General features: G+C 37.6%; 1 protein-coding gene across 3 annotated transcripts; it reads left to right on the plus strand.

Moving 5' to 3' along the window:
• Nucleotides 1–9,890: 9,890 nt before the first annotated feature.
• DPY30 (dpy-30 histone methyltransferase complex regulatory subunit) lies at nt 9,891–21,507 on the plus strand. Of its 3 annotated transcripts, XM_045447236.1 has the most exons (6): nt 9,891–9,908; nt 12,011–12,110; nt 12,216–12,287; nt 12,373–12,420; nt 18,826–18,968; nt 21,165–21,507. In XM_045447236.1, exons 3-6 carry the CDS (start codon nt 12,252–12,254, stop codon nt 21,235–21,237), a joined length of 300 nt encoding a protein of 99 aa, XP_045303192.1. In that variant the 5' UTR covers nt 9,891–9,908; nt 12,011–12,110; nt 12,216–12,251; the 3' UTR covers nt 21,238–21,507. The 3 variants fall into 3 exon arrangements, with proteins under 3 accessions (XP_045303192.1, XP_045303191.1, XP_045303190.1); XM_045447235.1 differs by lacking the exons at nt 9,891–9,908; nt 12,011–12,110 and adding an exon at nt 11,865–11,971; XM_045447234.1 differs by lacking the exon at nt 9,891–9,908 and having other exon boundaries at nt 11,893–12,110.
• Nucleotides 21,508–22,162: the final 655 nt, after the last annotated feature.

A 22,162-nucleotide genomic window follows, 5' to 3' on the forward strand; every position in this document is an offset into this window, starting at 1 on the left:
CTATTTCTCTGTTTCTCTCTCTCCCTTTCTCCATCTATTTCTCTTTTGTTTCCTCTCTTTTTCTTTTTACTTGGGTTAGCCATAGTTGTTTCTTGTTGCCTAAAATTAAGGAATCCTAACTGATAAAGTCCCCATTGTTGACAGAGTGAGGTTTATAAATGCTTCATGCCAGCTTCCAAGAATCTCCATATTCTGGCCAAAATTTTGTCTAATTTTTTCCCCACCACTACCTCCCTACAAACATAGGTTATTACAAAAATGACTTACCCCCCGTTTGGCTCCAACTGCTCCCCACCCCTTTGCCTGCCTCTGTGCTTCTGCCAATTCCTCATTCTGAAATGTCCTTTCCTTCATATTTGATTAATTTCCATTCCTGACTTTTCTCTTTTGAACACCATAGTACTTTTGTTGTAATGTGAAATCCCTTATATTTATACATATATCATGCAAAGAAGATATGTGTAACTTATATGTACAAAGAAAAATAATGAAACAAACAGCATCCAGTTTAAGAAAAACTAATGTGACCTGTTCCTTGAAGCACTTTGTGAGCCCCTCCCTAATCTCAATCTCCCCCTTTCCAGGAAGCTGCTGTCCAAAATTTTGTACTCATTGTTCCTTTGCCTTTCATTTTAGTTTTGCAATGTCTGTATGTATTTCTATACAATATATTGTATAGTTTTGCCTGGTTTTGACCTTATACAAATGCAACCATACCACATGTATTCTTAATTAGCAGTTTTCTGCTCAATAGTTAAGTGTTTGTGATAACTCCTTGTTGATTTGTATAGGTATAGTACATTTATTTTCACTGCTATGTGGTTTTCCACTATATGAATTTACAACAATTTATTTTACCATTCAACTGTTGATGGTGCCAGTTTTGTTTTTGTTTGTCCTTAAACAACTTTTTAACTTGCCAAGACATGGCATACAGTAGAGTGGATCTGGAGTCAGATTGGTTGCATTTAAATCCCTGCTCCACCACTTTCTATGATCTTGGACTAGTGAGTGACTCAGCTTTCACATCTATTACATAATAACAGATTAGTGCCTGGAATGAATTTGCTGCTTGATAAATTGTTGAATGAAGAATGGTTTTCTCACATCTACACATATACTATAATCCACTAAAATGAATTACTAGCAAGTTTCCAAACATTCATTGCTCTTTCCTAGGACCACAGTTCTCCTTGTGTCATTTTTCTTTCCTTTAGAATTGCTTCTCCTCCTACTTCCACTGTCAAAATCTCTCATGGCTTAACCATAATGTTATCTTCTTTTCTTAAATATTTATTTATTTTGAGAAGGGAGGGGCAGAGAGAGAGGGAGAGACTGAGTCCCAAGCAGGTTCCATGCTATCAGCACAGAGCCCCACTTGGGACTTGATCCCACAAACCATGAGATCATGACCTGAGCTGAAACCAAGAGTCAAATGCTTAACCGACTGCGCCACCCAGGCACCCCTGTAATGTTATCTTTTCAATAAATCCTTCCCTTATCACCTGCAGCAGAAATGATTCTATTTTTTAATTCTTATGACAATTTGGTTGTGTTATTCTATGACTCTTCTAATATATTGCCTTGTGTGACAGTTATTTAAATGCTTTGTCACCTCCTGGTATAGATGATAAACTTATTTCAAGGCAGTGGCCAAACCTTACCCATTTTGGCTTACTTTCTGCACCTAGCCTGATGCCTTGCTTATAGTACTCACTTAATAAATACCAACACTTTGAGGGGCACCTGCGTGGCTCAGTCAGACTTCAGCTCAGGTCATGATCTCACGGTTCGTGGGTTTGAGCCCCACATCAGGCTCTGCACTGACAGAGCAATTCTGTGTCTTCTGCTCTCTCTCTGTCTCTCCTCTGCTTGTGCACACTCTCTCTGTCTCTCAATAAACATTTTTTAAAAATTAAAAAAAATCAATAATTCGAAAAACAATTCAAACAGGTAATTGTTGTAAATATCTGTTGCTGTGTAATAAACCACTCCAAAAATTTACTGGCTTAAGATTACAGCCATTTATTTACTCATGATTTTGTGGATGAGCAATTTGGGCTGAGTTTAGCAGGCAATTCTTTTGGCCTTGCCTTGCCTGAGGTCATTCATGTAGATGTTAGTCATCTGATGGCTTGATTGAGCCTGGGTAGCCTAACTATCCTCACTCATGTGCCCAAATGGCAGTGGTAGCTGTTGGCTCGGGTATGTGTCTCCAGCAGTATATTCCAGACTTCTTTACATAGCATCTGACTTCAAGAGAGCATGTGTGGAGGGGCGCCTGGGTGACTCAGTCGGTTAAGCGTCCTAAGCTCAGGTCATGATCCCACGGCTTGTGGGTTAGTGCCCAGCAGCATCGGGCTCTGTGTTGACAGCTCAGGGCCTAGAGCCTGCTTCGGATTCTGTGTCTCCCTCTCTCTCTGCCCCTCCCCTGCGTGTGCTCTTTTTCTCTCTTGAAAATAAATAAATGTTTAAAAAATTAAAAAAAAATTTTTTTAAAGAGAGTATGAGTGGAAGTGCAAGTTCTCTTAAAGCCTAAACCCCACAGCTGCGCATTGTCATTTCTGCTGCATTCTGTCATTAAAGCAAATTGCAAGTCCAACTCCAAAGCCAGAAATGGGAGAATAAATTCTACACTTGATGGAGGAGTGACAAATTCACACTGCTAAGGGGGAATTTCTATATGGAATTATTGTGGCCATCTTTGCAAATAATCTACCCTAGTGATTATGTGTAAAATTTCCTTTTATCTCAAGTTAAAATTTCAGCTTAAACTGTAGATGGATTACTCATCTAAGAAAGCATTTCCCAACCATTTTGCTGAATCACAAAAACCTTCTTAGTTTTAATCGTGAGGTAAATTAACACAATTTTAGGGTAACAGGAACAATAAGATGATGACTAGTACTACTGCTAATATTTATTGACTCCGTATTCTGGGCTAAGCAGGTTAACTTATACTGTCTCATTCAACCATCACTATTTGAGGTAAGCATTGCTGTCTACATCTTTAAAAATAAGGAACCTTGGGGCGCCTGGGTGGCGCAGTCGGTTAAGCGTCTGACTTCAGTCAGGTCACGATCTCGCGGTCCGTGAGTTCGAGCCCCGCATCGGGCTCTGGGCTGATGGCTCAGAGCCTGGAGCCTGTTTCCGATTCTGTGTCTCCCTCTCTCTCTGCCCCTCCCCCGTTCATGCTGTGTCTCTCTCTGTCCCAAAAATAAATAAACGTTGAAAAAAAAAATTAAAAAAAAAAAAAAAAATAAGGAACCTGAAGCTCTAAAAGTCTGTTACTTGCCCAAACATCACATATTAAAGATACATACTACTTCAGGGAGTTAAGGAAAATGTTTTTACATAGTCTGTTTATATATTATTAATTATGAAATAAATATATCTTTGGCCCCTAGAGCAGGAGTGATCTTTTTTTTTCCTTGGCGTCCAGGTGTTAAGTCTCTGGCCTCTGGCCTCCCACTTGCTAGGTCTCTGCTATTCACTTGTGCTTAATATAGACTGTGTCAATATACCTTTGCCAATTTTTTGTATGGTAAAAATATGGGATTGAGAGTCAGAAAGACAGGTTTGGTGTTCTGGTTCTGGCAGTCATTAGCTGTGTAATGTGGAACATGTTCTTTAAGTAGTTCCTCTGTAAAATGAGTGGAATAAGAATTAAATTACAAAATGAAAGAATTCACTTAAAGCCTTCAGCATAATATCTACGATATATCAATAAATTTTCTGTCTTTTACACCTACAGTGCTGTTCCAGAAATCAGACTTTCCAGGGATCTCAATTTTTAGTAAACTCAATACACATCTTCTGCCTCTTGGAATTATACCCCAGTCAAATCTATTTTCTGAATTGACATCTTCCTAAATTGTTTCGAGAAGAACAGTGCCTGGTTGTTATCCTGGCCTTATAGTCTGCCTGGACTGAAGATCCTAACCTTTTCATTTAACCTACAGTGGGACAGCCTCCCAGTTTGCAGATGGTAAGGACTTGCAGGACACTTAATCTTAAATGGAATCTGGGCCAGTTTCACCAGGACAAAAAGGAGGAGCTGAGTACTGTGCTAACTAATCCAGGACATTTGGTCATTTTATCACTTTAACCCATTAACTTATTTACAAAGTGATTATCCCCAGATAGTTTTTTTTGTTTGTTTTTTTGGGGTGTTTTTTTTTTTTTTTTTTTTTTTTTTTTGGCTATTTTAGCTCTACTTCTCTTCTAAGGAACTCCTCAAACCTTCAGCTTGAGAGACACTGGATTATCAGAAGTAGGGTCCAATGACAGATATTAAGGACCACTTTCCAGAAAAGCTAAGAGAGAAACAAAACAGTAACAGTAACAGTAACAGTTGGGGGATTATTATCCAATAGCTGTGTTAAGCAAAAACCTAATTGTGGACAATTAATCATTTCTCTGTATTGAGTCCACATTGTGTTGCATTTTATTCATTTACTTGTTCAACAAATAGATATTAAGCACTGACAGCATGCCAGGCAATGAGTAAGGTACCAAGATTATAGGAGGGGGTAAAATCAGATTTATTATCTGATACAGTATCTAAAAAACTCAAGTAGCAACTAGCAACAGTGATGAGACATATACAGGAGTTCCAGGTGTGGTTGTGGTATTCACAAATGTATGTATGGTATGAACGATGAAATTTATGAGAAATCAGAGTAGCATCCCCTTATGAAACAGGGCTGCTGTTAATCAGCCCCAGCTGATTTTTGCTTTTTGAGACTATGTGCTGTACTGGGGCACCTGGGTGGCTCAGTCGGTTAAGCGTCCAACTTCAGCTCAGGTCATGATCTCCTGGTTCATGAGTTTGAGCTTTGAGTAGGGCTCTGTGCTGACAGCTTGGAACCTGGAGCCTACTTCAGATTCTGTGTCTTCTCTCTCTCTGCCCCTCCTTTACTCATACTCTGTCTCTCTTTCTCTCTCAAAAATAAATACACATTTAAAAAAACTAAAAAAAAGAATATTGGTGTACTGTTGCCAGATTTTTAAAACATCTCAAGAGAAATGAGAATTCTCAATTTTTATGTGAAATCTATAGCTGAGGAGATATGGGCTCAAAATTTAAAAACAAACAAACCAAAACAAAACTGAGACACCAGTTTGAGATTCTCTGTTTCACAGAGGATTTGTTCTTAGTGAAAGCGTGAGTGAGCTCATGGTTTTGAAATAGTAGTAGGTGTAAGAGTACAAATTGTTACCTAACCTGCTCAACGTGAGTTTTCAAACTGTGATGATGTGGAACCATAAGCAGAGGTAGCTAATACAGAATTTGAAATGAATGCCCTGAAATGGCCATCTAGATTATGAGAGAGTACATTCAATCATCACTTGGAGAAATTGGTTATAGTAATACACTCTTACATTTCTGTATTTATGGTGGGCAGGGCGTGTTTAGCGCACATGAAAAGCAGGGTAATGGGAACTGTTAGCACCAGGTGAATGTTGGGGCACGCCAATGGAATTGTCTGTTTTCAAACCAACAGCAGTGGGTTCAGGAAGCCTTCTTTATCCTTGAGATCTTCCTCTCCACTTTGTCAGGTTAACTCATATCCTATATTCTGGTAAAGATACCTAAGTTTATCCATTTACTCTCCTCATTACTGTTTCAGTCTGTATTCTGTCTTCCTGCTCCTCCCAGCTTTGCTTAAACACCGATTCTTTGTTAATACTGCTCCAAAGACATATATCTCAACCTCATCTGAACTTCTTCAGAATTCATTTTCTATATCATTTATCTTAACCTTTAGTCGGCTATTATCTTATATTGTCATTTAAATGTATCATGTATATGTATATATATCTAATACAAATTAACTAGAATACAAATTTATGAGGGCAGGCACTGCAATTTATATTTATCTTAAATTCCCTGAGAGTTTGAGATCCCCAATATCACCTCCTGATTTGTTAGAAGGACTCATAGAACTCAGAATTTAGTCATACTTACAGCTATGATTTACTTTTGAGAAGTTTTTTAATGTTTATTTATTTTTGAGAGAGAGAGAGAGAGAGCAAGAGAGAGAGACAGGGTGTGAGCTGGGAAGGAGCAGAGAAAGAGGGAGACACAATCCAAAGCAGACCCCAGGCCCTGAGCTGTCAGCACAGAGCCCAATGTGGGGCTCAAATCCATGAACTGCGAGATCATGACCTGAGCCGAAGTCAGACCCTTAACCAACTGAGCCACCCAAGCGCCCCTACAGCTATGATTTATTAAAGCATAAGGATGCACAGCAAAATCAGCAAAGGGAAAAAGGCAGGTGGGGCAAAGTCTGGAGAAAACTAGGTGCCAGCTTCCAAGAGTCTTCTCTCAGTAGAGTCACACAAGACACACTTAATTCCTCCAGCAATGAGTTCTGACAACAATATTGTTCATCATGACAGTCATCGGAAACTCAGCACTTGGGTTTTACTAGGCACCCGCTGACCAAGGTGTACCAAAATTCCAGACTCCTAGAAGGAAAGCTAGTGCTTAAAAGAAGCTATAGTGTTTGCACAAACAATTTAAGTCACTCTAATCATTTAGGGAAAGTTTTGTATTTGTGTGGGGAACTGTTTATCATTCAAATTCTCAGATACCAGGCTTTCTGCTTTGCACAAATATATACATGCAAAAACAGTTTCTTAACTATACATTTTCCTACAACATACATTGTTTTTCACATAAAATTGTGTAACAAATGTTTTTTTTATGCCAGCATCTGTAGATCTGTCTCAATCTTTTCAATGGTTACACAGTAGCCCATTGTATTGAGATATCTTAATTTAACCTACTCCCAATCTTTTCCTGCTAAAAACTATGGTACAATAAATATCTTTCTATTTGTGCATTTTTGTATTCATATGGGATAAAGTCCTTCACAGAGAAATGCTGTGTTATAGTGAAAATTCTGTTTCAGTTTATCCCTTTTATGGTAAGCTCATGTTGAAATTGAACTCTTTACATAATATGCAGTAGTGAATGTTTTTTGACTGACTAGCCAGCATCCAATCCCTTTCTTTCCCCTTCCTACCCATTCTAAGATTTTCTCTTGTAGAACCAACCCTCTTCCATTGTACTATGTTCATACAATTCTGGTGGGATCAACTACTACCAGGAATGGGCATTAATTCAGGTTAGCACATCACATCCACATTATCAAAATAACTGGTTCAAGACGGATAGATTAAAGGAAAGTTCAGGTTTTTGGTACATGGGTAAACCTAAGAGAAGTGATGCTTTCTGTCTTTGAATATGAAAAAGAAAGCAAGCTGTCCTGAGTACTTGTAGCAACAATATCTTGACCATGAGAAATCAGCCTGAGAATGAAGGTGATATATAGAAGAGATGAAGGTGAGAAACTTGTAGATAAACAGTATAAAATCTAAGCCTGGAGGCCCCTGGCTGGTTCAGTTGTAGGAGCGTGTGACTCTTGATCTCAGAGTCATTAGGAGAGCCCCATCTTGGGAGTGGAGATTTCTTAAACAAAATACTTAAAAGCTATGACGAGGGTGCCTGGATGGCTCAGCTGGTTAAGCAGTCCGATTTAGGCTCAGGTCATAATCTCGTGGGGTTTGTGAGTTCGAGCCCTATGTGGGCCTCTGTGCTGACAGCTTGAAGCTTGGAGCCTGCTTCAGATTCTGTGTCTCCCTCTCTCTCTGTCCCTCCCCGGCTTGCACTCTGTCTCTCTCTCAAAAATAAAAAAATAAACATAAAAAAATTTACAAGCCATGAATAGAGTGTGTTAGCTACCCACCTTATTACCACTGGAATTTTCAGTTGTTACTCAAAAAGTCTTGCTTGTTGTTTAACAAACTGGAGTTGTGATTTGTTACTGGAATCCCAAAGTATACTAATACATTTGTCCTCTATTTATGCATAGCTAGGAGCACCACTTTTGGAATTAGGTAGATCTGGGTTAAAATTTCAACTAGCCATGTAAGTTATGTAACTTTATATGACGTTTTCTGAATCAATTTTATTATTTTATGGGGATAATTGTATTTACTTTATAAGGGATTAGAATATTATGTGGTAGAATATGTAAATCATTTCACAGGGTGCCTGAATCCAGTTGGATGTTTTTTTTTTTTCACCCTAGTTGGACTTCTAATTCAATTTTTTTCTGCATTCTCTTATACATGAATACATCAGTAATGCATTCTGATAATGATACTATAGAGAAACACTTTACACAATAATCTGGTATTATTGTGTAGTAAATTAGGTGGCATAACTACCAATTTCTATTTTACTGACCAAGTTTGTCTTTAAGAAAAGAAAAGGTTTGGGGCATCTGGTTAGCTTGGTCAGAGCATGCAACTCTTGATCTTGGAATGGTGAGTTCTAGCCTCATGTTGGGTGTAGAACGTAAAAAAAAAAAAAAGAAAAGAAAAAAAAGAAAAGAAAAGGGAAAGAGAGAAATGATTTCAACATGTATTAATATGGAATGGCTCTGAGTGTCTTAAAATTAAAACATATCATACTTATATATTGTACTTATTACTTAATAACTCATGACCTATTTATAAACATACATTTAAGTTATTTGGATTGTAAAAGGAAAATGTAAAACATAAAATGAACACTTTTTTTTAAAAGATTTTGTTTTTAAGTAATTTCTACACCCAATGTGGGGCTTGAACTCACAACGCTGAGATTAAGAGTCACATGCCTTTCCATTTGAGTTAGCCTGGTGCCCCTAAAAATCAACACTTTAAAAAAATTGAAAATCTCTTAGGAAATTTTGGGGAAAAATCTAAATATAACCAACCTCTTATGTGAAATGGAAATAATTGACAATTTAGGGACTGGGAATTATAGGAAGTTTAGCTTTTTTATTTTTAGTACTCGCATTGCTAAGATCATGGCTGTATCATAAAAATCTGAATACGCTCTATTCATGTCTTTTAGCAGCCCATTTGACATGTTCCTTGGTATATCAACATTTCTGAGATGAGGATGGTGGTAAGGGTGCTTGGGCATGGGGTTTGGTAATGGAGACGAGGGAGTTATGGGTAGAGTAGTTGTCTTCTAATATTAGCCACCAAAAGACACTTCCTTGGAAAGCTATTAAGCACATCTGGAATATACATTTCTAGGTCTTCTTCAGAGGTGGTGGTGTCCCTGTGCACAGACTATTCTCAGGAGGGTCAATTTACATTCAATAAATTCTATGTATTCCTCTGCAAAGACATTTGTGTTTGTGTGTGTGTATGAGTGTGTGCTGAATCATGCTCTTTATTTGAGCACTTTCTCACAAATCAAAAGAAAAAAGACTAGAAACAACAAAAAAGGTAGAACATATTCTTATAAAGAAGTAGTAAATGTAGATAAAATAGAATGTTTCACTTATGTACCTTCACACAATGCAGTTTCTTCTGTTTTATCTCATTTTATCCTCAACATGAAGAACTGTTATCCTAATCTACATGTGAAAAGACATGAAGCTCAGAAGAGTTCAAGTATTTGCTTATTTCCATGTGACAAACAAGTGAAGGAACCAGGTTCTGATATTCATCTAATCCCAAATCAAGCGTTCTCTACTACACATATTGCATTATTCCAAATAGTATCATCTAATAGGTTAATATTTTATAAATGGGATTTGCATCAAGTCTATAAAAAGGTTCAAGCACAGTAATTTGTCTTTATTATTCTAGATTCTAGAATTCTAGTTCTAGAATCTCTAAACTACTGTCTCCCTAAAACCGCAAGAAAGACAGAAAGTCTAGAGTAGTGCTTTGGCGCAAGTGCTTGCTTTCCTTATAAATTCACTTCTTTGGAAAAAAAAAACTTATTGAATATAAGAAACAAATACAAAGATGAATGTAATAAGATTTTTCCCTTTGAAGAACTAAAGAATCTAATTGTGTTTGACTGCAAACAATATATAAGGCAGAATGAGGTAAGCGCTGTAATGGAAGGACATAACAGAAGCAGATGAGAGAGTGCTGAACCAAGTTTGGTACTCCAAGTTCAAATAAGAGTTCAATGTTTTTCTCATTCTTTTCATTTATCCCTCTCTAGAGAGTACACGTTATTGCAAATTTCTGTCATAATTATGGTTCTCAGGGCCCATCCTCTTTAGAATCTTTAATTTCATACAAGCACTCAGCATTCTGCAGTCTCTTCAAGTAACTTTACACTTCCTATCACTTTTGTGCTAGTTCATTTAAATCATCTGTAGTTGTCATGTTTTTCTCCCACCTCTCTGTGGCTATGTCTTTCTCTGAATTTTTCAAAAAGTTGTAAATGTAAAAATTTTAGTGAAGCTTTTTGTAAACCATACTTAGAAGTCTCTTCTAGATTGAGAGAAACCTGGCTGATAGTTAATTGTGTGTGTGTGTTTGTGTGTGTGTGTGTGCGCGCGCGCGTGTGCATGTATTTACCAAAAGGAGCAGCACATATGTATATATGTGTGTGTATATATAGAGAGAGAGCACACAAACACACGCATATATACAAAGATATATATAGTCTTTAGTAGTTTCAGCATATATATTCATACTCAGCTTTGACTATGAATCAACTCCATATATGCTGTGAACCTTATGAAGTACTAAGTTATATAGGACAAGGTCCCTTCCTTGAAGGAGCTCAGTCTAGCTTCCCATTTTACTAAAACTGTTGGTATTTAGAAAATATAAATTAGCAGCTCTCAGTTACTTTCTGGAATTTGGAAATATTTATTATGCACCTATTGTGTTTTGGGAAATGTATGGATATATGCTGATATAGTAATGCACATTAAGTTTCCCAACTATTCTCTAGACTTATTTGCTGTTATTTCCCATGCCTGAAAAGTATTTAATCTTAATATATGTAGTTGTCAATTTCTATTTCCTACACTTATGCATCCACATCTTTGCATCAGTCCTACATGAAAAATCCTCAAAGTGCCACATGGTAACTACCACCAATTACAATACTAATCAAGTATACTTTACAAAATTAAACTTTAAAAATGTACCCACAAGTCTAGTTACTAAACAAATTTATTTCAGATCTTTATCAATTCAGTTTTTGCAGAGTAGCAAAATAAAGTTGTATTCTACCTTTTTCAAAATGTAATATTATAATCATAAATATTTCTGTATTTCTAGAGTAATGACTTTTAATAGTTTACATTCCTTTATGTTGAAATGACATATTTAGTCTCTAAATATTCCATATGAAGTTTCCAAATTTTCATATTACAAGTGCAGCTACAAATGGGATTGTTGAATCAAAGGTAGGAACTTCAGTGTATCACTTTTATTTACATTAAAATAAATGGAATTTATTGAAATTAAAACAATCTTGTTTGCTATTTACAAATTGTATGTAGGAGGCATATTATCCTTTGTGTTTCTTTTACAAATACGATAGTATCAATAGTATCACACTTTGGAAAGCAGGTTGCTTTTTGCTAATTTTGATACAAGTGTAAAATAGCTTTAACATCGCATATTCACAGATTTAAGGACTTGACCAGAGCTTACCATGAAACCCCTTAACACTGCTTCTTCCCCCATCTGTTTAGAGTAAAACACTGACATTCTTTCGTAGACTGCTTAGCTTAGGTCTGATTTTTTTAATAAAAACCACCCAGCGGGTGGGTGATTTTGCTTCCGCGCGGAAGGGCTTCGGCAGAAGCTTTCAGGCAGCACCGCGGCATGGCGGGGCTGAACTCCTGCCAGTTGCGGTGGTCACTGGGTCTGCAGCTGGGCTGGCTCTTGCCTTGAGTGGGCAAGTTGAAGGACGAGTCTCTCGCGACCTCCTGGGCCACATTTTGACCAGGACACTGCGGACCGCACAGTGCAACGTAAACTCAGGACAGGATCAAAGTACCACCCCGCCCCAGGTCGGCTGGGGAGTTCTGCGCAGGCGCGGCAGTCGTGCGACATCCGTCACTTACGGCTGAAGCGGTTTGTGCTGGGAGTTCGTGGCGCGGTGCAGGGCTCATAAGAACGAGCGGCTTGGGCGCGGGTAATCAGCTCCCTTTCCCCCTTTCCCCACTTCTTCTAGGTTCTTGGGACTACCGCGGAGCTTCCGGACCTGATGCGGGCGCCCTGTCTTGGACTGTCCCACCTTGCTCCTCTACTGCTCCGGGTGCTCCCGCGCCCAGGTGGGGGTGAGGGGCGGGGTCGGGGGCTGGGCTGGGCTGGACTCCATCCTGGCATCTTCGTGTTGAAATCTCCCGGGTAACTCGCCGTTCTTCTTGTTTTCCAAGACTGGTTTCCGGGGATTGTGACTTGCAGGGTCCGCCATGGAGCCAGAGCAGATGCTGGAGGGACAGACGCAGGTACCAGGAGGCCCTGGCTTCAGGGTGGCGGTGTGCAGCGAGAAGGGGCGGCTCGTGTCTCAGTGACCTGTGTTTTGTTTTCTAGGTTGCAGAAAACCCTCACTCTGAGTACGGTCTTACAGACAATGTTGAGGTAATTCGCCCAGTTCTTTTGCCGTTTCTGAGCGTCTCTTATGTGCTGGAGAAAACTTAGGATCCATTTTTACCAGGTTGCTTTGCACAAGGGAAAACTTTTATCTCAGCATGAACCAAACAGTATCAAGTTATGGGTAGCTTGTTTTATTAGTGGTACTAATGCTTCGTGGTATACAGAAGTCCAAATTACTTTTGAGTCAAGAGTTTGAACTTCTGAAAGTGATATAAAGAAACAAACATGCGTCACCAATGGAGACTGTTAGAATCGTTTTTGCTTGGTGGCTATTGATGAATCTGTTGGGATATTCTTTGGAAAAATTGCGCATTAAAATTACACCCATTGTCTTTGTAGCAGAATAGTGTGCTGGTGGAATGAATAAGTGTTGTGTTCTTTTTGCGTTCAGTAGTAGATGCCTTTGGAAGCTGTAACACACATAATAGACATTGTTTTTGTCTTACACATTGAAGTCTGAATTCAAAGAGTACACACAAAAAACATACACAAGTGGATATACTTTCCCAGAGCTTTTGCATATAAGTGCTAGGAGGTTGTTTAAAAGTGGAAGTTACGGGTGCCTGGGTGGCTCAGTGGGTTAAGCATCCGACTTTAGCTCAGGTCATGATCCCACCGCTCTGGGTTCGAGTCCCATGTGGGGGCTCTGTGCTGACAGCTCTGAGTCTGGAGCCTGCTTCAAATTGTGTGTCTCCCTCTCTCTCTGCCTCTCCCTCGCTCATGCACTGTCTCACTCAAGAATAAATAAACAACAACAAAAATTAAAAGAAGTAGAAGTTATTTTGTAAATGAATGAGTAAATGCTAGAGCAAATGAATTAGCCAAGGCTGGGTGGGATTGGTTAGGAAAATAGAGGCTTCCAGGAGATGTGTATGTTTTATTGGGGGAGAAAAAAAAAATAGGGAAAGACCTTGCCAGTGATTAAGTTTGGATAAATGAGTGCAGGAGTATTTCCAAGCAAAGTAATAATAGTAGCAGCTACTATTTACACAAAAGAAAACTTTGTGTAAAGTAATTACACCAGTTTGTGTTCTATTCCTTTAAGAAACTTCTTTTAAGGCATCAGCACAATCTTTCTGTGATGGTGCTTGTGTACGAAGGCAGACCCGTGATACGGTACAGCAGTGTTTCCCAAAGTGTTTCTCTCAAGTCCTCAGACCAATTTGCATGGAAAAGTGAGGAAAAAATGAGCGGAGGGAGTATTTGATAATGATACATTGTTTGGTGATTGGTCTTCCTGCTTTTATAATTTAAAAATGCCCATTCTCTTGGGGCACCTGGGTGGCTCAGGTCACCATCACTCAATTCGTGAGTGTGAGCCCCACGTCGGGCTCTGTGCTGACAGCTCAGAGCCAGGAGCCTGCTTCGGATTCTCTGTCTCCCCACCCCTCCCTTCTCTCTCTCTCTCAAAAATAAATAAACATTAAAAAATGTTTTTAAAAAATGCCCATTCTCTTATGAATTAATGGTGGTAGTAAAATAATATATTTGTTTATTTGTAAGTTTTTACTTTGGAAAATAGGGTTCATTTCCCTATGTTGGTCCCTTCGTTAATTGTGTAATTTTGAATTTGTTGTTTGTGATATCTGAAAGTCTGGAAACCACTACAGCTGCTGCTACTTTCTGTCTTACTCCATTTTGTTTCCTAATTTCTTTTTGGGGGCTTGCTTTATGGTTTATAGCATGCAAGTCTAGCTTAACAATTTACCTTCAAGTGGTATTATTTCTTTTAGTGTGCAGTGTAAGAACCTTAACGACAGTGTTCTCCCATTGTCTTTCAACTGGCCTTTGTGCCATTGTTATATACCTTCTACATATTTTATAAATACCATAACTCATTATTTTTATTTTTATTTTTTTAAAATTTATTAAAAATTTTTTAAATTTTATTTTTGAGAGGCAGAGAGAGACAGAGTGTGTGTCGGGGAGGGACAGAGAGAGAGGGAGACACAGAATCCAAAGACAGGCTCCGGGCTCCAAGCTGTCAGCACAGAGCCGGATGCAGGGCCGAACTCACTAACCATGAGCTCAAGACCTGAGCCAAAGTCGGTCACTCAGCTGACTGAGCCACCCAGGCACCCCCATTATTTTTATTTTTTTTATTTTTTTAAAGTTTATTTATTTGTTTTTGAAGGAAAGAGAGAGTGCAAGCGGGGGGTGGGGAGAGAGAGAGAATGAGAGAAAAACCCAAGCAGGCTCACTGTGCAGAGCTGGATCCAGGGCTCAAACTCTTGAACCATGAGATCATGACTGGAGTCAAAATCAAGTGTTGCTGCTCCCTTAACTGACTGTGCCACCCAGGTGCCCCTCATTATTTTTATTTTCTTTAAAAAGTTGTCTTTAAAGAGATTTAAACAATAAGAAAAAGGAATATTTCACATTTACTCACTTATTTACCATTTACCATATTTACCATCTTGACTCTTCATTCTTTTGTGTAGATGGAGATTTCCATCCGGCATCATTTTCCTTCTGCCTTAAGGGCTTCTGTTAACATTTCTTATAGTGTAGGTCTACTGGTAAGGAAGTCTTTGAGCTTCTGAGTGTCTTAAAAAAAGCATTATTTTGTCTTTATGTTTATTTTTTTAATTTATTTTTTTGTCTTGAGATATTTTTGCTGGGTATAGATTTGTTCTGTTGTCTTTGGCTAACATTTCTGGCAGGAAATCTGCAATCATTTCTGTCTTTTCTTCTCCATACTTAATGTCTCTTCTCTTGGTGTTTTTAATTTTATTACAGGTTTTAAATAATTTGATTATGATATGTCTTGGTGTGTTTTTTTTTTTTTTTAATTATTTTTATGCGCCTTGTGCTTAGGATTCATTGAGTTTCTTGGATCTGTGGGTTTAGAGTTTTCATGAAATTTGGAAAAATTTCGGCCATTATTTCTTCAAATATTTTTAAATACTGTTAGCTTAATTTATTTACATTTTCCTTTCCCTTCTTGGAGATGTGGAATATATTATAATAGCTGGTTGATGGCATTGCCTATTCTATCATCTGTATCATTTCTGGGTCTCTTTCTGTGGACTGAATTGTTTTCCTCATTATGTGTAGTAGTTTCCTGCTTCTTTGCTTGCCTGGTGATTTCTTTTTTTTTTTTTTTTTATTTAATTTTTTTTTCAACGTTTATTTATTTTTGGGACAGAGAGAGACAGAGCATGAACGGGGGAGGGGCAGTGAGAGAGGGAGACACAGAATCAGAAACAGGCTCCAGGCTCTGAGCCATCAGCCCAGAGCCTGACGCGGGGCTCGAACTCACGGCCCGCGAGATCGTGACCTGGCTGAAGTCGGACGCTTAACCGACTGCGCCACCCAGGCGCCCCATGCCTGGTGATTTCTTATTGGAGGCTGGGCATTATGCATTTTATCTTGTTGGGTACTGGTTATTTTTGTATTCCTTCACATATTCTTGAGCTTTGGTCTAGGACACAGTTAAGTTACTGAGAAACAATTTGATCCCTTTGAGGTTTGCTTTAAGCTTTTCCAGGTGAGACCAGACCGACCTTTAATTGAGGCCTAATATCCTCCTCTTGCATCTCCCCCAAGGCTCCGTATATTATGTGGTTTTCCAGTTTTGTGTCACAGGAACATGAACTATTCCTGGTCTTGTGTGAGCTCTGGGGATTCTGTCTCCTGCTTATTCTAGGTGTTTTTTTCCCTTAGCCTTGGGTAGTTGCCCTACATCCATGCACTGATAAATACTCACCTGAAGACTGTAAAGCAGTCTCTTTGGTGTCTTTCTACACATTTCTCTCCTTTCCATGTACTCTTCAGTACACTGTCCTGTAAATTGTAGTTGTGTTGATCTCCCTGAAGTTTCAAGTCTGTCTTCTCAGCTTAGGGAGATTGCTGGGCTCTGCTTTGGTTCTTTCTGCATTGCATCCTATATGTTTTCTAGCAGGAAGCAGTAGCCTACGACAATCATAGGGGTCACCTTTTTTTTCCCTCCTGTTTTTGTGATCATTGTTCTACACCGTTAACTTCTTATACCTTTTTTTGGAGGGGGGTGGATTTGTGTGTGTGTGTGTGTGTGTGTGTGTGTGTGTGTGTATAAATAGATTAATTCAGGATTTTGGCTTAACTAAAATTAAGCATTAGCAGTTGGCACATAGTGCGTATTCATTAAATGTTTGAATGAAAGATGAGAGGATTTGGTCAAGGGGTTTTATTATAAGATATATAGGAGTTAATCAGGTATTGCTTAATTGAAGCAATTAATTGCCTCCTTATTGAAGGTATTGGAATGTCATGTAACTGACTAGTTTTTGTCGTATATGGGCATTATTTGTTGAAATTTACTGAGGAACAGTAAGTTTATTAATCCATGAGCAAGTAAATAGATATTTTATACATTAATTAAGTACAGAACATTATCATCTTACTAAGTCTCAAAATAAGATGGAAAAATCATGAGCCTGATTAGAGTAGTTGCCTGACATAGTTGTGGGAAGTGTCTTTGGAAATCATAGTACATATATATTGTAGGTATATGATTAAAGTTTTTTTTGTTTTTTACCACTTTTTACAAAATAAAATTGTCTAAAAAAGCTAAGTGTAGAAAATGTTTCTTTGTTGTCATTGACTCATTTATATCCAGTTTGAGTATGATTGAAGCAAAAGTTCATTTTTAAAAAAATTTTTTTTACATTTATTTATTTTTGAGAGACAGAGTGAGACAAAGTGAGAGTGGGGGAGGGGCAGAGAGGGAGGGAGACACAGGATCGCAAGCAGGCTCCAGGCTCTGAGCTGTCAGCACAGAGCCCGACACGGGGCTTGAACCCACAGACTGTGAGATCATGACCTGAGCCGAAGTCGGATGCTCAACCGACTGAGCCACCCAGGTGCCCCAAAAGTTCATTTTTTTTTTTTTTTTTTTTTTTTTAAATTTTTTTTTCAACGTTTATTTATTTTTGGGACAGAGTGAGACAGAGCATGAACGGGGGAGGGGCAGAGAGAGAGGGAGACACAGAATCGGAAACAGGCTCCAGGCTCTGAGTCATCAGCCCAGAGCCTGACGCGGGGCTCGAACTCACGGACCGCGAGATCGTGACCTGGCTGAAGTCGGACGCTTAACCGACTGCGCCACCCAGGCGCCCCAAAAGTTCATTTTTTAAAAAAGATTTTAAGTAATTTATACCCCCAACGTGGGGCTTGAACCCACAACCCTGAGATTAAGAGTTGCATGCTTCAGTAACTAAGTCCTCCATGTGCCCCAAAAGTTTATTTAAATGAAAGTGTTCTTAATAGTGGTTTGTCTTGTAGATAGCCACTTATTTCTAAATTTCTAAAATGGTCGATTTGTAAAAGAATGCAAAGTTTTTCAGTAAAGATGTCAGATGAATCTATGTGAAAGACCTAAATTTGGGGGTTTCTAGGAGTAATAGTATAAGTCGTTACTTAAACATCATTTAAATATCATATTAATGATCTTTTCCATATGATCCTCATTTTTTGACTATCATTTACTTAATATTTTTTCTTAATTCTGTTCACTTTTAAAAATCATGAATGTATTTCTTTAAAAAAGAAACCAATGGAAAAACATTCTCATTTGATAGAGGATAACCATAAACAAGAAAATAGTGAATATGAAATGGTGGGGATAAGTTTTAGCTATATTCTATTGCTATTGGAAAGCTCTGAGCCTGAAGCCTGCTCTCTCTGTTAAGAGTTTAGCAAGTGTTGCTAAAGTGTTACACACCTATTACTACGGAAGTGAGACTTATCCTTGATAACTGCCTGTGATGAAAGAATTGAAACAGGACTAGCTTTCTCACTGTGATTCAGTGCTACTTAGTGTCATGTCCATATTTTTTGAAGCATACTGTAGGAAAGTATTCTTTTTTTTTTTTTTTTAAATTTTTTTTCAATGTTTATTTATTTTTGGGACAGAGAGAGACAGAGCATGAACGGGGGAGGGGCAGAGAGAGAGGGAGACACAGAATCGGAAACAGGCTCCAGGCTCTGAGCCATCAGCCCAGAGCCCGGCGCGGGGCTCGAACTCACAGACCGCGAGATCGTGACCTGGCTGAAGTCGGACGCTTAACCGACTGCGCCACCCAGGCGCCCCCTGTAGGAAAGTATTCTTATGAAAGAAAGAAAAAGCACTTGTATTTATTCCTAAACAGACAGAAGGAGAGAGAGAAAGAGTAGAATCTAGAGATAAGACATTAAAAGAATAGATACTATGGTGCCTTCAGAGAAGAAAGGCTTAAATGAAATTTAGAGATGGGTCTGATTTTATTTTGGCAGAGAGATTTGCCCTACCATACCAACTCTCTGGTCATTGATTTGCCTTTTCTACTCATGTCATATTTCCATTATTTTTTGTTTAGCACTCAATCTAGTTATTTGTAATATACATGCGTGTTTTTTTGAATCCACTAGAGGATAGTAGACAATGAGAAGATTAATGCAGAAAAGTCATCAAAACAGAAAGTGGATCTTCAGTCTTTGCCAACTCGTGCCTACCTGGATCAGACAGTTGTGCCTATATTATTACAGGGACTGGCTGTGCTTGCAAAAGAAAGGTAAGATAGTGTCTGCAAATGGAGTTCCTGGAGAAAGCAAAATAAAGGCTTCCCTAAGTGAAATCTCATTAGTTATGTTTAATTATTTCTTGCAATATAAACAGTTAATAAAATAAAATATAAGTCAGCCCTAATATCATCAATTAAGACACTTTCATTTATCTCTACTGATCTTAGATCATATGCATATTTGTAAAGATTAGCAATTGTGTACATGTAATTTTATCTCCTTTTTACTTAATATTATAAACTAAAACTTTTTCCATATCTCTGCATAGGCTTTGTGATTATAATTTAAATTATAACAATATTGCAGTTAGCCATTTTCTTATTGTTGAGCTCTTAGGTCCAATTTCCTTTGTTATTATAGGTTAGCAGGCAACCCGTGTTATATGTTTTCATGCCTCTTTTGCTTTTGTTTCATTACTTTCTTATGATAAATTTCCAAGAGTTGATTTGCAAGTTTGAGGAACATGACTCTTTTTATAGTGTTTGACACGTAATACCATTTTTCCATCCAAAAACTTATCCTTAAGTTTCTTCCATTATCATAGTCTTAACAGCGTGACTGTTAACTTTTCTTGTCAAGGTATTTTGATTTATATTTATTAGCAACATTACAGTTTTTTCTGTACATGTTTTTTCCTAGTAATTCTACCTAAATTCTTTTTGTATAAGCAAATCTAATAGGGAAAATGTTTTTATAAATTAGTTATATGTATAAAAGAGGATTTATTTATGACTGCAAGTTATGTCTCGGCTCTAATTCTCTCAATTAAAATATGGGCATCTTTTATATTTTCTTGTTCTTTACAGAAATCCAATATATTAGAAATTATAAATATTACTTTAAATACTAGAAGGAAAAATTTGAAGAAGTTTTTAAGTAACATGCTATTATTAAAGACCATTTTTAAGGAAGGAATTCTGGCAAAATTATTCATGAAATTAACCATAAATATTATGTGAAAAATGTTGTTTATGTCTAGGCAGTTCAAAAGGCTATTTAAAATGGTAAAGGAATGTTTTGAGATCACTGTAAATGAATTCTAAATACGCCTTTTCATAGTAGGATTTTAAATATCTGATTCCCCCAATTTTTCATCTTTCATCTTTTTTCAGCAAGCATAATCTATGGAAAAGTGATAAATAGGAAATGACATCTTCTGTTAACATTTTTTCCTAGTTTTATTGAGAAATAATTGGCATATATCGCTGTATAAGCCTAAGGTATATACCACGGTGGTTTGATTTACATATATTGTGATATGATTACCACAGTGCATTTAGTTAACATCCTTCATCTCACATAGATGCAATAAAAAGGAAAAAAACAAATGAAAAGAAATTCTCCTTGTGATGAGAACTCTAAGATTCTACTCTCAACAACTTTGCTGTCTCTCACACAGCAGTGTTAGCCGAGGTCATCGTGTCAGATATCACACCCCTGGTGCTTATTCATCTTGTAACTGGAAGTGTGTGCCTTTTGACCACCTTTCTCCAGTTCCCCATTCTCCCACCTCTTAATTCTAAAAAATATGTTTTAACTTCTCAGGTGTGCTGTAGGGTAGCAGTGTTAGAATTATTATTGATTTAAATATTTGAAGTAAAATACAGGTGACTTAAAATATAATAGAACTTACTTGTCCAAATGAATGTTGATTCCTTTGATTCGTTTTTTGGGAGTTCATCCACTCGTCTCAGTGATGCTACAGCCATTTTCCTATATTGGTTTTGTACTCTTATTGAAGGATGATACTTGTGGAGAAAATCCTGCATGTCATAGGTGTACACTTTGAATTTTCAGAATCCAAACATACCCACAAAACTTGCAGTCAGATCAAGAAACTGAGTACTGTCAGCACCCCAGAGTTCTCCGTGGTGACCCCTTTAAGTCCTTATTTCAATATCCTGGGTAATCGTCATCCCACTGTCAAACATTACATTTTTGAAACTTTGTGTTTTAGAATTGAGTTTATAACCAGATTTAAGTCATACAAAAATCTCAGCCTCTTTAAATCATATTGTTGATTAACTTGCTTGTCTGTTTCACTTACCATATTTACTACAAATGGCCTTTGAGTGTAAAATGAAAATTAAATTTAAAAAGATGTCTTTTTGTTAATGGAATAATACATTTAAATTAATACACCTAGAATATAAATTTCTAAATTTTGGATTTCTTTTCCCTTCCAGACCACCAAATCCCATTGAATTTCTAGCATCATATCTTTTAAAAAACAAGGCACAGTTTGAAGATCGAAACTGACTTATTGGGAAGAACAGAAAAAATTTTGTTTCTACTGTAGATTTACATGATTAAGAGGCAGCTTTAATTGCCAAGATTTCCCCCCCTTTTGGAAGTATAAGAACCTTCAGGACAACAGAACTTATTTCCGGAATTGCAGAAGAAAACATTTCCCTTATTTTGATTTAATCACAATACTTATTTAATGAGTGTATTCTGTGCAATTTTTTTCTCAGATTGTCTTTAACTTTGTTTTTAAAATGACCTTCAAAATAAACTGTTAAAACGTCATTATTTGAAAGTAGTTTTTGTTCTCTATGACAAATATTTTATATGGTTCAGTTATTTTCATGAATTGCTTCTTTCTTGGGTCTTAGAATGCTGCAAAATTTTACAACAGCATGAAAATACAACAGAGTCAAGTTTAACGTAACAATCTCAGCCAGTTTTTCTCTTTGTTGTCCCTGGACCTCCTGGAGGGTGGGATCTGGGCATCTTCAGTTTTTAACATCACAGGTGATTCTAATGCACAATGAAGTTGGAGTACTGATAGAGGCATTGTGGAGGGTGTACAATATCCTTCATTGCTATAAACCTTTATGGTAATACAATAACAGCTGTCGTTTGTTGCAATTCTGTGTGTCAGGCATAAGTACTATTTTACTTAAATTATCTTTAACATTAGCAACTCTACAAAGTAGATATTGTTATTCCCATTTTGCAGATGAAACCTTTGGAGAGGTTAAGTGACTTGCTCAAGACCACACTGCTGGTAAGTGCTTGAATGGCATTCAAACCCAGTTCTGCCAATGTGTTGTTGATAGCTAAGTGAGAAGTACTTGTGCAAGTTAACATCATTGCTGCTTTTTGCAATAGAAAACACCAGCCAGTCCTTTCTGGGGGTCTGCTCACTTTGTCCTGTATGAAGAAATTAAATAACTCATTA

The sequence above is a fragment of the Leopardus geoffroyi genome, chromosome A3 (assembly GCF_018350155.1).
Source record: "Leopardus geoffroyi isolate Oge1 chromosome A3, O.geoffroyi_Oge1_pat1.0, whole genome shotgun sequence".
Lineage (NCBI taxonomy): Eukaryota > Metazoa > Chordata > Mammalia > Carnivora > Felidae > Leopardus > Leopardus geoffroyi.

Coding starts and splice junctions, on each gene's coding strand:
- DPY30 (XM_045447236.1), top strand. CDS start 12,252: ATGGAGCCAGAGCAGATGCTGGAGGGACAGACGCAG. Junction 12,421..18,825: donor GTCTTACAGACAATGTTGAG/GTAATTCGCCCA, acceptor TGAATCCACTAG/AGGATAGTAGACAATGAGAA. Junction 18,969..21,164: donor GCTGTGCTTGCAAAAGAAAG/GTAAGATAGTGT, acceptor TTTCCCTTCCAG/ACCACCAAATCCCATTGAAT.